The 17616-nt window shown below is 37.1% G+C and overlaps 1 protein-coding gene across 1 annotated transcript in view; it reads left to right on the forward strand.

Annotated features, from left to right (window-relative positions):
* The first annotated feature begins 6641 nt into the window (after positions 1–6641).
* Positions 6642–17616, forward strand: part of LOC107558136 (tyrosine-protein kinase yes-like) — a 19109-nt gene continuing 8134 nt past the window's right edge. The window contains exons 1-6 of the mRNA XM_016241763.1: positions 6642–6956; positions 9230–9329; positions 9769–9867; positions 11830–11933; positions 12037–12186; positions 14316–14576. Of these exons, the coding sequence (XP_016097249.1) occupies positions 6674–6956; positions 9230–9329; positions 9769–9867; positions 11830–11933; positions 12037–12186; positions 14316–14576 (997 nt within the window). The 5' untranslated portion in view covers positions 6642–6673. The remainder of the gene's footprint in view (positions 6957–9229; positions 9330–9768; positions 9868–11829; positions 11934–12036; positions 12187–14315; positions 14577–17616) is intronic.

The raw sequence follows: 17616 nt of genomic DNA on the forward strand, positions 1-17616 counted from the left end.
AGCAGCTAAGTAGACATGCTGGACCATGTGCCTTTTTTATGTTTTTGATACCTTACAGGACACAGGAAATCTTTTTCGCCTTGTGCTGCCATCATTCTTTTATGAATTATTTTGAGATGTCCGCATGCATCAATGACCTTGCGTGGTTGGTGTGGTCTGGATCTGTGTCAGCGCCATCGGGGGCAATGCTGTCCTCTAGAAGATTAGATACCTTCAGTACTCAGATCAGGGGATTTGAAATGAGGAACCCCACGCACTCTCACACTGGGGCCAGTCTTCTACATTGCAGTTAGACTAAACAGAGCACTAAATGACCCTTAAAGCTCATAATGAGCCTAAGCTTCCACCCTGTTCTAGTGTTGGGGACAGATTACATAGAGGAAATGACTAAAGGTCAATAAGAAGAGAAGGCCCTGATTACGTCTGATATTAAGATGCATTTTGGTCAATCGCATCACAAGTAGAAGAGGGAGACACATTCCCATTTACACCTTGTGTTTTAATCTTTCTCTTTTGTCCGCTTTCAGCCACCTGTTTTCTGATCTTTCAATCTGATATTGCAAAAAAAGCTTGCGCAGTTTACATAAGAACCTGAAAGGAGACACCGGAAATTGATATGGAGAGCAGCAGCTTCAACAACACATCCCATAATGTTTAAGAATTAGGTCATCATTAGGCAGAGAGGAGACATCTTTAGTGGCTGTTCAAACACGTTCAACCACATGCTCGTCCACACTACGAAAGCAGTCCGGTCGGATGCATTTTCCTCTGGAAGTGGTCGAAAGTAGACAAGCTCAAAATGTTTCAAACCCTGTTTACACCCATATTTAGTGTTGTCCACTTGTGATCAGATCGGAAAAAAATTACATCTTAATACCAGGGGTAAACACGGCCTAAGATGTTCCTTGACCCTCCTAGCTTTCTCTTAAATACTTGTTGTCTCAACCCTGATTGCTGAGCAAGTTTTAGTGACTTAATTTGTTTTGAATATATGACCTATCTTGCACCGCTTTCAGACAAGCTGTGTGTGTGTGTGTGTGTGTGTGAATGTACATGGATGTACAGTGCAAAGATCATCCGAGCATAGAGAATAGGGTCCATTCGTCCGTGTCACTGATGTGTACACACTGTTAATGCTCTTTCAACCCTCTATAGGCACAGACCTCCCATTGTTTGCCAATAATCCTCACATCTGCAAACTACTTTGTTTCAGCCTTTTCTCTTCCAATCCTCTGTCTCTCTTTCAGCCATTTGCTGAAATATGCTCTCATGTCAATCTCTCTGTCACTCATGCTGTTTTTCAAATAAAGAGCTTTCTTAACAGCAGACCACCCTACCCTAATTAAGTACTTGTGGTGATGATCTGTGCTCTTTACAATATGATAATCTCTAGAAGTACACGACGGGGAGGTGAGCCATTTACTAGATTTGGCGGGTGTCCTTATGTTTCCAAGATAGGGATGTATAAAGTACCGTTAAAGCAATGTTTTAGTGGGTGATGGTATACCGGTTAATCTGGTATAACGGTTTTGATTTCACTTATGTATTTTTCAAATATCGCCATAACGGTGCATAGGTGAAACTATTGCTGTATCGATTAAATGGCCATAAAGAGCATTGTTTAGAGTGTATTGGGATAGGACAACTATTAACTGCATACTCTTTTTGTACTCATGGTTATGACTTTATAACACAACAATGAATAACCAACACAACTTACTCTCTCCTTAACATGGAATTCCACACAGAGCCCTATGATTTCCACAATAATAATAATAATGCACTCTAAACCTATATAATGGTTCAGTTATGAAAAGGAAAAATACAGTGACATGAAACCACCAGAATATTCAATTGCATGATACATATTTTTGTTCAAACCGCCAGCACTAATATGTTATAAAAAAACAATGATACCGGTGTTTATGCAGTATTGGTACTACAAAGGGCTGTCAATGGAAAATCTTATGCAATTGTTGGTGGGACAAAAATTGGATACATGTCAAAATATCAGATCTGTGTATTAGGCTTTCCAGTGTAAATGCAGAATTTATATATATATAAATATATATATACAGTGGGTACGGAAAGTATTCAGACCCCCTAAAATTTTTCACTCTTTGTTATATTGCAGCCATTTGCTAAAATCATTTAAGTAAATTTTTTTCCCTCATTAATGTACACACAGCACCCCATATTGACAGAAAAACACAGAATTGTTGACATTATTGCAGATTTATTAAACAAGAAAAACTGAAATATCGCATGGTCCTAAATTTTTACACCAATTAGTTTGAGTGCATACGAATACTAAACAGTACTTTTTGTGAGTTGCTTGTTTTTATTCTCTGATTGGTAGTTTCTCACCAGGAACATGGTAAGTTGATACAGTGATGCCTGATGCCTTCAACAAAAGCAGATACCTTTGATAAACAACTTGGTAGCTCCCAGTAGGTCTTTCTTTGAAGTCTTCTTTCAAAATGTAAAAATCCCATATGGAGGAATTTAATGAGATTTTTACTTCCAAAACGGCTGTTTCTCTATATATCTTGTTGTCTGTCATCGTCTGTTTCTCCCAGCTATCTGTGTTCCCTGTGCAGTGGCCCTGCTGTGTCTTGTAACCCTCCTCTCAGGGCCACCTGTTCCTTCAAGGCCACGTTCTCATTCCTCATTCCCCTGCACATGTGTGCCTGCGTCGTGCCGAGTGCAGCCCAGACAAAGAGGCCTGGCAGAAACACAAGCAGTGAACAGGGCGTCTGGAGATTATACTGTCATCTCTCTGAAGCTCTGCCTGCCAGGGTATTGCCCTCCTGCTTTATTAATCAGTGGCCAGAAAAGATCATTTTATGCTGAAAAGATTTCTGTTTTCAAATTAGGGCTAATGATTATTTGGATAATTGATTAAGCTATCGATTATCTCCAATTAATCTGATAAAAAAAAATCTAAATAAATCTAAATCTAAATATTATAATTAAAATGTAAACATTGTCAACCCTCTACGCACACCTTGGCGATATAATCGCCATTGGCTAGCAAATTTTTTTGTTTACTCGCCAGACTGATATACTATTTTACACACGCACACACGCACGCGCGCGTTTACTTAGCTATCTAAATGGGGACATTACATAGACACCGATTTGTTTTTATATACAGATAGTTATACACTTTTTAACCTAAACCCACCCCTAGAAAACTTTCTGCATTTTTACAATTTCAAAAGTAAAAAAAAACGTTTTACTTTATTTTTATAACAGTTTTCAAATGAGGACATTCACAAATGGTTTTTGCCGATTTTGTCAGGTTTTGCTCACTTTTGGGTACAAACTTGTCCCCATAATATGGTTAAGTAGGTACACACACACACATATGATTCCACCCAATCAGCTTATCTTTGTAAAATGGAACAGCTTCTTAAATAACTGAATGTGCACTCTTAACTTCAGCCAATCAAGCATTATATTATGATAATTAAGCACTATTTAATGATCGAACTAGTGATTAGAACTAAAACTTGAATGAATGCATATTTGTCATTTTAACTGAACTTAGGACTGGTGGTGGTGTTTCAGATATTGTTGGTCATAGGTAATAGTAATTATTATTAAAAGCTACTACTATTATCTGCTGGGTTCATGAATATTAATCACGTTGTCAGCGTTCGCTCGAACTGATTTGCTGAAATCAAAACAGGGACAGTAATAGATGAGCGCCAGCCAATGAGAGCTGTTGGCGCATTAGCTCCGCCCATTTTGACAGGAAAATACAACAAAGAATATGGCTTACATGTAGCGCGTCGATTCAGCGTGGTATGCAAGACTCTAGCTCTCTCTCTTTGCATGTGTGAGAAACACAGCGCTATCAGTAAAGCGACGGCGAGTCGTGCGCCTTCACACTAGTTTACGGTACGTCAAATACAGGTGCTCTGCGTGCTACATACTGCGCATCCATTGAGTACATGACATGATCCATTGAGCGCATCCAAATAGTACAGATCGCTTGACGGAGAGCGAAACTCTCAAGCGCTCAGTCAGCGTGTTTATCGAGTGAAAATCTGTGTTGAACGCGTCTCACACACATACTGGCGTGTAAAATCTAAGAATTGATTAGCCAATGGCTAATGTTAGATATTATTTAGCCGCCCAGGGTAAGATTTAGTCGCATATGCGAGTGATTTACTCGCAATGTAGAGGGTTGAACATTTTATTATAAAAACAATTAATTTTAATTCGTTATTAAAAATGTTATTCCACATGCTGCCCAATTCTGTCCTCCAAACAATTTGCAATTTGAAGGCTATGTAAACAAATATAGTGAAAGTATCTATGTAGACTATATACATTATGTGCAAAAAAAGGGTTAAATATAAACATTCTATAACAAAAAAAAAAGACTTGCTTACAAATTCACTAAATTAAAACAAAAACACAGACTAAATGTTAACTGGTAGGTGGAAGACACACTCATCTGAACATACTAATTAGTAATTACATTAGTAATAGTATACGAACATGGTAATAGCAATAGTAATTACATTATTTTTACATCCATGACTGCCTTTAAGTCTCTTTACTGTTACTGCTCTCTTAAAAATACAATTACTTGTGTTGCATGTAGAATTTTAAACCTATGTTTAATGTCTAACAAGAAATATTTTATCAAAATGTTTTAAGTCAGTGCTCATTCAGTGAAGACTGTGAAGTTACGGAGACCCGCTAGCTTTCATGATTGGTCTGCAAGCAAAATGGAAATAATTGTGTGGCTTTCTGTCATTTACAGATAAAGATACAAATGTGAAAAGCAACTTACGCGCTGAGAAAACTCCTCTGCTGTATGCTCTATTGATTTTGTCCATAGAAATGCATTATTCATTGCTGTAAAGTGACATGATGTTTTCGGCAAACGTTCGGCAAATGTTTTCTGTGCACTAATCAAATTCTTTGTTGATTACTTATTGTTATCGATTAGTTGTTGCAGCTCTATTTCAAATAAATGCATTTCCTTTGAACTTTCTATTTATTATAGAATCCTTAAAAGTATCACAGTTTAACAAAAAAAGTTAAGTAGTAACTCCTTTCAACATTGATAATAATATGAAATGTTTCTTGATCATGTTAATAACGTGGAAATGCGTCATCACATCAGAGTCTATGAAAAGGGTCCATTGTGTGCAATAACCAAGTCAAAGAGTCTCTCTCAGGGAATCTCAACAGTCTGGTGTGATTTGTTTTACATTAATTTGATTGTAGCCATAAAGTGTTGCAATTGCTGTGATAGGTCAAGATTGCATTCCTTTTGCAAAAATGCCTTGAGAGCTGGTAAATATTAACTCATCTTTCCACAGGCTTGACTATGGGCTGTGTCAAGAGTAAAGAAGACAAGGGTCCTACACAGAAGTACCGACCAGATCCCACCAATCCCACCCCTGGGTCACACATGGGTCTCTATGGACCAGACCCCACTCAGATGGGCCAGTCACCTGCCCTGAAGGGCCCCACCAACAACTACAACAGCCGCACAACTGGGCTCACTCCGTTTGGTGGCTCCTCTTCTGTCATCACACCCTTCGGTGGAGCCGCCTCCTCTTCCTTCTCCACTGTTGCTGTCCGGTACAAGACCCGAACCCACAACCTTTGGGTTATGAGTCCGACTCTCTAACCATTAGGCCACGGCTTCCCCCTTAAAACAAAACAAACGAACAAAAAAAAAACGACTTGCTTACAAATTCACTAAATTAAAACAAAAACACAGACTAAATGTTAACTGGTAGGTGGAAGACACACTCATCTGAACATACTAATTAGTAATTACATTAGTAATAGTATACGAACATGGTAATAGCAATAGTAATTACATTATTTTTACATCCATGACTGCCTTTAAGTCTCTTTACTGTTACTGCTCTCTTAAAAATACAATTACTTGTGTTGCATGTAGAATTTTAAACCTATGTTTAATGTCTAACAAGAAATATTTTATCAAAATGTTTTAAGTCAGTGCTCATTCAGTGAAGACTGTGAAGTTACGGAGACCCGCTAGCTTTCATGATTGGTCTGCAAGCAAAATGGAAATAATTGTGTGGCTTTCTGTCATTTACAGATAAAGATACAAATGTGAAAAGCAACTTACGCGCTGAGAAAACTCCTCTGCTGTATGCTCTATTGATTTTGTCCATAGAAATGCATTATTCATTGCTGTAAAGTGACATGATGTTTTCGGCAAACGTTCGGCAAATGTTTTCTGTGCACTAATCAAATTCTTTGTTGATTACTTATTGTTATCGATTAGTTGTTGCAGCTCTATTTCAAATAAATGCATTTCCTTTGAACTTTCTATTTATTATAGAATCCTTAAAAGTATCACAGTTTAACAAAAAAAGTTAAGTAGTAACTCCTTTCAACATTGATAATAATATGAAATGTTTCTTGATCATGTTAATAACGTGGAAATGCGTCATCACATCAGAGTCTATGAAAAGGGTCCATTGTGTGCAATAACCAAGTCAAAGAGTCTCTCTCAGGGAATCTCAACAGTCTGGTGTGATTTGTTTTACATTAATTTGATTGTAGCCATAAAGTGTTGCAATTGCTGTGATAGGTCAAGATTGCATTCCTTTTGCAAAAATGCCTTGAGAGCTGGTAAATATTAACTCATCTTTCCACAGGCTTGACTATGGGCTGTGTCAAGAGTAAAGAAGACAAGGGTCCTACACAGAAGTACCGACCAGATCCCACCAATCCCACCCCTGGGTCACACATGGGTCTCTATGGACCAGACCCCACTCAGATGGGCCAGTCACCTGCCCTGAAGGGCCCCACCAACAACTACAACAGCCGCACAACTGGGCTCACTCCGTTTGGTGGCTCCTCTTCTGTCATCACACCCTTCGGTGGAGCCGCCTCCTCTTCCTTCTCCACTGTTGCTGTGAGCAACCCCTTCCCTGGTGCCGTCACAGGTGAGTGGACGAGCGATAAGAGCTCTGTCTGTACCTCTGAAGTAGTTTTTCTAAGGAAACAAGAATTCCTAAGAAACCATATCAGATGCCTGATACCAGATCTGACCTCATGGATCTTGACATTTCTCCATTCCAGATTTTGTGAGCCCTAGAGCTATATACAAAATACGTGAAGGATAAATATAAATATAAATATAAATATAAATAAATAACTATATATATATATATATATACAGTGGTGTGAAAAAGTGTTGGCCTCTGAATACAGCTGATGGACTCATACACAACTATTACAAAAGTTTCAAACACTCACTGATCCTCCAGAAGGAAGCACGATGCATTAAGATGAATTTGAAGATCAGGGTAAATTGAACTTATTTTTTCTTCTGGGAAACCTGTAAGTATCTTCTGTAGCTTCTGATGGGCAGTGCTAAATGAAAAAATATGATATTTGGGCAAAATAAGAAAAAAATTGTTTTTCCTTCTGGAGCATCAGTGACCATTTGAACCTTTGCGTATGAGTATTTTGTATGATCCCTTTGATTTTGGTAAAACAACTAACATTTTGCAGATACTGCAAAGTGTATGTAAAGTGTATATATATATATATATATCCCTCACTACCTTATTTTTATTCATGTCAAATCAAATATGGCATCTATAGCTTCCTAGCAGATTCAATAGCTCAGGGTCATCATGAGGATAAAGGTTGTGTTTGTTGTTTTGTTTGCGTATGTAAGCACTTTTATGGAAAGATAGAGTTCATGGAAGCCAGATGTTATGTAAATGAGAACTCTAAAACAATATATCCAGTATGTTTCATTAAATCAGAATTACAAACTGCAGTTGTAGTAGGCCTAAATAAATGTGAGGGGAACTAATGTGATTTATTCCTCTTTGTTCAGTGGTAATTTCTCTGTTCTGCTTCAGGCAGTGCTGTGAAGAGATCTCTTGATACCAAGTCTATCTCTCCCTAACGCTAAGAGGCTGGGTATAAATGCGATATGTGTCTACAGTAGAAAAGCCAAATAATTAGATCTTTGTGTGTTCTCTGTGAACGGCACAGTTTTTATTCAGTTGGGTTATAAATAGTGTAATTATCACATCGTGTTTTGTCACAGGGCAAATGCTGTTCACGAATCTGCTTTTTCAGGCAACATTTGATCTGATAGCCTTTGCTTAAATGCTAAATCCAGTGTGGCCTGATGGAAATTGTCTCTAGAGGGAAAATCTATTTTCTATCTTATCTATTATGTTGATATTGATCAACAAGATTGACAAAATAAACGAGAAAACTGCTGGTTACTGTTATTTCTTTGTTCTTTATTGCTGCCTGATGACTTTATCACTTGGCAAAAATATGCCATGTTTACGTAACTGAGGTACTTTGAGACTACATTCAATTTGTTTGAATTTAATTTAGTATTTTTTATTATTTTGTTAGATGCTATAATCTTTGATGTGTGTCTCTCTCACACACACACACACACACACACACACATATGTACACTTTACTCTCTCTAATTATATATAATTACCAACATATTTTTTTTTTAATATAAGGTTACATAAATACAATAGTGTTAATGTTTTTTATATATATTTATATTTGCAATTACTGTGTATTGTAGTTGCTATAGAGAAGTTTCTGATGTAGAGAAATTTTACAGGTAGCGGTATCGACTACAGTTTTGCTATTGCAACAACCCTAATTACTCATCGTTGACACTTTACCAACAGGTTCAAACCTGATCCAATTTATTAGCTAAACAGAAGAAACACACGTCATACCTGTTAGACTTCTTGACTTGACAGATCTGTGTGTGTGTGGCATAGCGGATGTAATCAGCGGGTCGACCCTCTGTTCTTCACTAATGGATAATCTGGTCTCGGGGGCCTACTTAGGTTTAATCCAACCTGCTCCTTTTGTCCTCCCTCCCACTCAAAACCATCTCAGCTCTGCCATCCATAACCCATGCTGGTGAAAATCCCATTGTTGATGTAGTGAAGACAAAGAGCAAGCCGGCTAATGATAACTGACTACAGAGACGACCGAGCCGGGAACAAAAATCAATAGACACGTCATTCAGCATGTCTATAAATGCTTAACTAAACTCTATTATGTGGCTGAAATAGCATCTGATGCCACAATTTCGAATGAAAAATTAAGTTACTTGGGAGCAACTAACTAGCTATTAGCGTACTATTATAGTATTGCTTGTCTGAGCCTGTGATTTGCGTCTTTACACAACCCGAATTGATTTTTCTTGCAGGCGGTGTAACTTTCTTTGTGGCCTTATATGATTATGAAGCCAGGACGTCAGATGACCTCTCCTTCAAGAAAGGCGATAGATTTCAGATCATCAACAACACGTGAGTTCCTCAGCTTCTCGTACGCCCATATCCACTCCGGGGCGACATATTTTGAGTATATATGTATGTGAAAGATAATCCAGCTACAAGAATTTACATTTGGTGGGATATATTTATTTATTTATTTATTTCCTTTTTTAATCCATCATTGTATTCCAAGTTCATCAAGGGCGAAATCTGTCTGGGTTAATGCGTTTCTATAATGGGCCATCTGTTCATCCACCAGCCAGGTTTAGCTTTCAGTAAATGCTCACAGCTCAAATTTTTCCCAATTTAATGACCCTGACGTTTTAATCATACACCTCAAATTCCTTCACTTCCCTGCATTTTTAATTTGTTGATAACACGGCCTGCAGACGCTTGTTGCTAAATTGTTTTCAGTTTGCAGTGAAGGACTTGAACCTGATAACACTGTTGTGTCTTTTGCTTCGGCCCACAGAGAAGGAGACTGGTGGGAGGCTCGTTCCATCAACACGGGGCAGAAAGGCTACATTCCCAGCAATTACGTTGCCCCTGCAGACTCCATCCAAGCGGAAGAGTAAGTAACTCCTCTCCTCCTGTGCTTATCCAATCATCTCATCCCTTCACGCCATAATTAAGAGAGCGTGATGGCCGGTCACACGTTCCCCCAGAGCGCTGGTGCTGACAAACACACCAACAAACGCGTGACTGCGAGACAAAAGCCTCTCTCTTTTTCAGATACAAACTTTGTCTGTTTCTCTTTCAGTGTTACTCCCTCTCACACATTATTACTCTTGTTCTTTTCCTCCTTTTTTTCTGTTATACTAGAGTGTACAAGCATTTGCTTTTATTCTTTGGTTAGAAAACATTTGCAGAACATTTGAAAAATAGCAGTGTTTAGTTTTACAGTTTTGAGTCAGTTTTTGACTTGACAAAAATGTCCTTTAAATGTAGCCAGTATTTCATCACCATATTCATTCATAAAAGATTTTTATAAATATATTTTCTGGGTTAAAATAGTCGGTTCTGATTTGTTTGTAAAAGTCTTTGTGTGTCTTTTTTCATATACCGGTATATATAATGTTGTAGCAAAGATATCTTTATCGGTTCATAGAAATTCAAATGAATGAACATGATTAAATATCATTCTTCACTATTCATTTAGTAAAAATAGTGTGGAAATATGCCTTAATTATTTTTTTACCGCTTTAGGAAAAATATCAAGATAACGAATTTGAAATCCTTCATATACACTTCAAGATACAAGTCTGTTCAAAAGTTCGGAGTCAGTAACGCTACTTTTTATTTATTTATTTTTTTTGACAGAAATTTAAAACATTTAATTAAAGTCCCCCTGTAGTCAAATATTTTATCCCTTAAAACTTATCTTTGAACATCAAAATGACATTTAAATGTTTTTTCTTGTGAAAATAATTTTCTCATACCTTAAAATAGCTTGAATGTAACTCTACACCCTTGCCTCATTTACTATACGCGGATCTATGAATATGCAAATTAGTCCCACCTCCACTCAGTCACACCAGCCAGCGCCTCCTGAACCACTGAAATGTAGTAACCGCAAAACAATGGATGATAATGACTGATAAAACTATGTTTTTACTAGCGGACAACTACAGTGAATACTGTAACATTTGTTAAAGTTACTTACTTGACGATGTTGTATCCTAAAATGCCTTGAAGACTCGAATGCAGCCGTTTGTGATTGTTAATTCGCGCCCGCGAGCATACGCATACTTCACAATATTACTGTTTGTACCATATTTTTGGCCAAATTAATGTAGCATTAGAGACTTAAATGTTGTACCGACCCCAAACTTATTAATGGTAGTGTGTACTGAAATAATCCATGGTTGGTGTTTTTTGTTTTTTATTTTGTGTATATGTGTGTATATATATATATGTTTTTTTTGCTGGCTTTTTTATACTAGTTGAGTTGTCATCAGGCTGCCTTTTGTATGTTCCACAAACTCGGCTTTAACATGGCTGGGCAAGTGTTTATTTTCATTTATTTTTATCTCACAGATGGTACTTTGGCAAAATGGGTCGTAAAGATGCTGAGCGACTGCTACTGGTTCCCGGAAACCAGCGGGGCACTTTTTTGGCCAGAGAAAGTGAATACTGTAACATTTGTTAAAGTTACTTACTTGACGATGTTGTATCCTAAAATGCCTTGAAGACTCGAATGCAGCCGTTTGTGATTGTTAATTCGCGCCCGCGAGCATACGCATACTTCACAATATTACTGTTTGTACCATATTTTTGGCCAAATTAATGTAGCATTAGAGACTTAAATGTTGTACCGACCCCAAACTTATTAATGGTAGTGTGTACTGAAATAATCCATGGTTGGTGTTTTTTGTTTTTTATTTTGTGTATATGTGTGTATATATATATATGTTTTTTTTGCTGGCTTTTTTATACTAGTTGAGTTGTCATCAGGCTGCCTTTTGTATGTTCCACAAACTCGGCTTTAACATGGCTGGGCAAGTGTTTATTTTCATTTATTTTTATCTCACAGATGGTACTTTGGCAAAATGGGTCGTAAAGATGCTGAGCGACTGCTACTGGTTCCCGGAAACCAGCGGGGCACTTTTTTGGCCAGAGAAAGTGAGACCACTAAAGGTAAGTGAATCGCTATCTGCCTTAAGACGTGCACAGCACTTGTACTCAAAAACAAACCAAAGCAGAAATATTTTGAATCCATTCCTCCCTCTCCTCCTGGCAGGGGCTTACTCTCTTTCAATACGGGACTGGGATGAGATGAAGGGAGACAACGTGAAACACTACAAAATCCGAAAGCTTGACAACGGAGGCTATTACATCACCACAAGAGCTCAGTTTGACACTCTACAGAAGCTGGTGAAGCATTACACAGGTTAGCACATTCAGTTCAAACAATATTTTCTTGTACCTTCTTTCAGTTCAAATGGACAGAGGTCCTGAATACCAGTCATGTGGAGATGGCAGGGTGGTGATTTGAAGCTTAGGGGTCTCACTGTGACTAGCACTAACAGGTGCCTGACATCTGCTGTGAGAAACGTGTCCCTGTTCACTCAGACTGTCAGTTAATCTTGGCCTAGTTTCCACAGGAGAACGTCTGAGAGGGCTTTTGACATCGACACCTCTTTGATCTTATGAGTCGTTACGTGAGCATCCTGCCACAGTGCTGTTGTTGTAGCTGATGTCAGTCCCCACAAAGAAAAACCGTCAGATTCTTTTAATTGTGGTTTTTGTCAAGCCATCAACCCAATGTTATGTTTACCTCAGTGGTTGAAATCTCAAAGCAGGATTACTTGGCATAAACTACATGGCAAAAAGTGTACAGACACAGTTCTAATCAAAGGGTTTGGCTTTTTCAGCTATACTCATTGGTAGCAGGTCCATAAAATCAATCATACAGCCATACAATCTCCTTAGACAAACATTTACAGTAAAACAAGGTGTCCCTATTCAGCTCTAGCTTAACAATGCACCATGTACAACGAGAGGTCCATATAGAAATGGTTTACCGAGTTTAATGTGGAAGAGCTTGACTGGCCTCCACAAAGCCCAACGCTGTTTTTGTTGTTTTAAAAATACACTTGATTTTAAAAACACATTTTGCTCTTAAAATCTGTTGCACTCCATCCAGTTGTTTCTGAACATAAAAGCACATTCTTTGTTGTGAACACCCCTAGGAAAAGCATCTGATTGACTTTAAACTGTTAAAATAACACTAAATATTTTTAGTTTCATTCAAAAGTTTGGGGTTAGTAAGTTTTATCTATCTATCTATCTATCTATCTATCTATCTCAACATTATTTTTCTCATAATTTACCTTTATTTCACACAACTCTGCTCCTTCTCTGAGAACGAGCTGATCTTTTCCTGTTTTTATGAAGCCCTGCCCTCAGAAATAGGCGATGGGCTCTGATTGGTTAGCTAGCTTAAAATGTAACTTGGCAAAGCTGAATTTGCAGCAGTCATTACTTCAGACTTCAGGGTCACATGATCCTTCAGGAACCATAATATGTTGATTTGGTGCTAAAGAATCATTTGTTATTTTTATCGATATTAAAAATAGTTGTGTATTTTTGTTGAAACCATGGTACCTTTTTTCAGGATTCTTTGGTAAAGAGAAAGTTCAAAAGAACAGCATATTAAGATGCCCACTGACACATCTTAACCCACTCTCCTCTACTATGAATTTCATTTATATCTGTTGTTTTCGCCAATGGACTTAAGTGTTTACGTACTAGAGAGTGGTGTGGTTTATTACAATACTTTGTATTTCATCACTGCTCTTAAATCTTGTCACACTGCAAGCTCCAGCATGCCACATCATAGGAAACAATGTTGGGAATTTTACTTATTGTGCGTGTATGTTTGTTTCAACATGCATAATAACTTATATTATTATCAGTTCCACATAACGGATTTGTCATCAGCTGGCAATCTGTGTCATTGCCGTTTAAACTGTTTTCTCAAAACGGTCTGTCCAGGACTGGCAAAGTGACATTCTTCACTTGTTTTTTTTTTATTTCTTAAAGGGATAGTTCACCCAAAAATAAACATTTGTTGAAAATGTACTCATCCTCAGGCCATAAAAAATGTAGCTGAGTTTGTTTCTTCCTCAAAACAGGTTTTTTACCACTACATCACTTGCTCACCAATAGATCTTCTGTAGTGAATGGGTACCATTAGAATGAGAGTCCAAACAGCTGATAGTAGTGTCACTAGAATCCACAAAGCTTGTTTACTTTAAACTCTTGATTTTCCCATTTTTCTTCACTGATTTTGCCTACCTCCTTTCTGATATTTCTCAAATACGTAGACTATTTACTCTGGATTTTTGTTTTACCTTTGTTCACTTGTAAATTTTTTTGTCAATTTTAAGAATTAACACTTCAGTTCTGCTTCTTCTGAATTAGTACCCAGATTGCACACAGTGTTTTTTAGTCTTTGAATTGTCTGAACATTCAGCCGTTTCAACAAATGTTTCTGAAGATAAAGGCTGAATGCAGTGGAGGTTTTCAAATTCTCATTTGTGGAAAAACACTGTCAATGCTTTCTTTTGCACTCTCATTTTTTCTTTCTTTTTCTAGGTACATGGAATGGCACGACTAAAGTAGCTATAAAGACACTGAAGCCGGGCACCATGTCTCCTGAAGCCTTCCTGCAGGAGGCCCAGATCATGAAGAAGCTTCGGCATGACAAGCTGGTGCCCCTGTATGCTGTAGTGTCTGAGGAGCCAATTTACATTGTCACTGAGTACATGGGAAAAGGTAGCTTGCACTCTTGTTCCTTATTTCCTTTGTGTTTATTTATAAGCTCCAGACAATTCAAACAATTCAACAGCATATGCATGAGTAATTTAAGGATTTTTTTTTTCTGTAATAATTTTTTGTAATTTTAATGGGCTTATATTTTTTTTATGTCACAACAAAGATATGTCAAAATACCATTACCCAAATTAGAAAAAGGAATTTAAATTATAGAAAACACAGAATTATTTTAGAATATATATACAGTGGGGAAAAAAGTATTTAGTCAGCCACCAATTTGTTAAGATGCCCACTGACACATCTTAACCCACTCTCCTCTACTATGAATTTCATTTATATCTGTTGTTTTCGCCAATGCACCACAGGACTTAAGTGTTTACGTACTAGAGAGTGGTGTGGTTTATTACAATACTTTGTATTTCATCACTGCTCTTAAATCTTGTCACACTGCAAGCTCCAGCATGCCACATCATAGGAAACAATGTTGGGAATTTTACTTATTGTGCGTGTATGTTTGTTTCAACATGCATAATAACTGATATTATTATCAGTTCCACATAACGGATTTGTCATCAGCTGGCAATCTGTGTCATTGCCGTTTAAACTGTTTTCTCAAAACGGTCTGTCCAGGACTGGCAAAGTGACATTCTTCACTTGTTTTTTTTTAATTTCTTAAAGGGATAGTTCACCCAAAAATAAACATTTGTTGAAAATGTACTCATCCTCAGGCCATAAAAAATGTAGCTGAGTTTGTTTCTTCCTCAAAACAGGAGTTCCTTTACCACTACATCACTTGCTCACCAATAGATCTTCTGTAGTGAATGGGTACCATTAGAATGAGAGTCCAAACAGCTGATAGTAGTGTCACTAGAATCCACAAAGCTTGTTTACTTTAAACTCTTGATTTTCCCATTTTTCTTCACTGATTCTGCCTACCTCCTTTCTGATATTTCTCAAATACGTAGACTATTTACTCTGGATTTTTGTTTTACCTTTGTTCACTTGTAAAAATTTTTGTCAATTTTAAGAATTAACACTTCAGTTCTGCTTCTTCTGAATTAGTACCCAGATTGCACACAGTGTTTTTTAGTCTTTGAATTGTCTGAACATTCAGCCGTTTCAACAAATGTTTCTGAAGATAAAGGCTGAATGCAGTGGAGGTTTTCAAATTCTCATTTGTGGAAAAATACTGTCAATGCTTTCTTTTGCACTCTCATTTTTTCTTTCTTTTTCTAGGTACATGGAATGGCACGACTAAAGTAGCTATAAAGACACTGAAGCCGGGCACCATGTCTCCTGAAGCCTTCCTGCAGGAGGCCCAGATCATGAAGAAGCTTCGGCATGACAAGCTGGTGCCCCTGTATGCTGTAGTGTCTGAGGAGCCAATTTACATTGTCACTGAGTACATGGGAAAAGGTAGCTTGCACTCTTGTTCCTTATTTCCTTTGTGTTTATTTATAAGCTCCAGACAATTCAAACAATTCAACAGCATATGCATGAGTAATTTAAGGATTTTTTTTTTCTGTAATAATTTTTTGTAATTTTAATGGGCTTATATTTTTTTATGTCACAACAAAGATATGTCAAAATACCATTACCCAAATTAGAAAAAGGAATTTAAATTATAGAAAACATAGAATTATTTTAGAATATATATACAGTGGGGAAAAAAAGTATTTAGTCAGCCACCAAACAATATTATTACATATCATCATATTTACATTTAGACATTTAGCAGACGCTTTTATCCAAGCAATCAAAATGAACAAAAGAGCAATGATATGCAAGTGCTATAACAAGTCTCAGTTAGCTTAATGCAGAACATGTAGCAAGGGTTTTTTTTCATATAAAGATTTTTTAATCATATAATAAATAAAAAAAGAAAACAGGTAGTATAGAAAAAGAATAGAGCAAGCTAGTGTTAGAGGCCTTGTTTTGCTTTTGTTAATCAGAAGTCAGAATGTCAGAATTATAATTGTATAATAAATAAAAAAAGAAAACAGGTAGTATAGAAAAAGAATAGAGCAAGCTAGTGTTAGAGGCCTTGTTTTGCTTTTGTTAATCAGAAGTCAGAATGTCAGAATTATAATTGTATAATAAATAAAAAAAGAAAACAGGTAGTATAGAAAAAGAATAGAGCAAGCTAGTGTTAGAGGCCTTGTTTTGCTTTTGTTAATCAGAAGTCAGAATGTCAGAATTATAATTGTATAATAAATAAAAAAAGAAAACAGGTAGTATAGAAAAAGAATAGAGCAAGCTAGTGTTAGAGGCCTTGTTTTGCTTTTGTTAATCAGAAGTCAGAATGTCAGAATTATAATTGTATAATAAATAAAAATAAAACGAATAGATAGAATGCAAAAAGATTAGAGAGGTTTTAGTTTTAGTTTTTCTTTTTTAAGGAAACAAGCAGTTAGTAAGTAAATAGAGTGCAAGTCTAAAAGGGGCAAGTTTTTTTTTATAAAGAATAGAATTAGAATAGAGAGTGCTAGAGTTAGAGGGTCAAATAAAGATGGAAGAGATGTGTTTTTAGCTGATTTTTGAAGATGGCTAAGAACTCAGCTGCTCGGACTGAGTTGGGCAGGTCATTCCACCAGGAGGGAACATTTAATTTAAAAGTCTGAGAAAGTGATTTTGTGCCTCTTTGGGATGGCACAATAAAGCGCCATTCACTTGCAGAACGCAAGCTTCTAGAGGGCACATAAGTCTGAAGTAATGAATTTAGGTAAAGGGGTGCAGAGCCAGTGGTGGTTTTGTAGGCAAACATTAATGCCTTGAATTTTATGAGAGCAGTTTTTGGTAGCCAGTGAAAACTGATAAACAGAGGTGTGACGTTCTTTTCGGCTCGTTAAAAATTGATCTTGCTCCCGCGTTCTGCATTAATTGTAAAGGTTTGATAGAACTGGCTGGAAGACCTGCCAAGAGAGCATTGCAATAGTCCAGCCTGGACAGAACAAGAGCTTGAACAAGGAGTTCTGAAGCATGTTCCGAAAGAAAGGGCCTGATCTTCTTGATGTTGAATAAAGCAAATCTGCAGGACCGG

This window comes from Sinocyclocheilus grahami, unplaced genomic scaffold (genome assembly GCF_001515645.1).
Source record: "Sinocyclocheilus grahami isolate Dianchi unplaced genomic scaffold, SAMN03320097.WGS_v1.1 scaffold21.1, whole genome shotgun sequence".
NCBI lineage: Eukaryota > Metazoa > Chordata > Actinopteri > Cypriniformes > Cyprinidae > Sinocyclocheilus > Sinocyclocheilus grahami.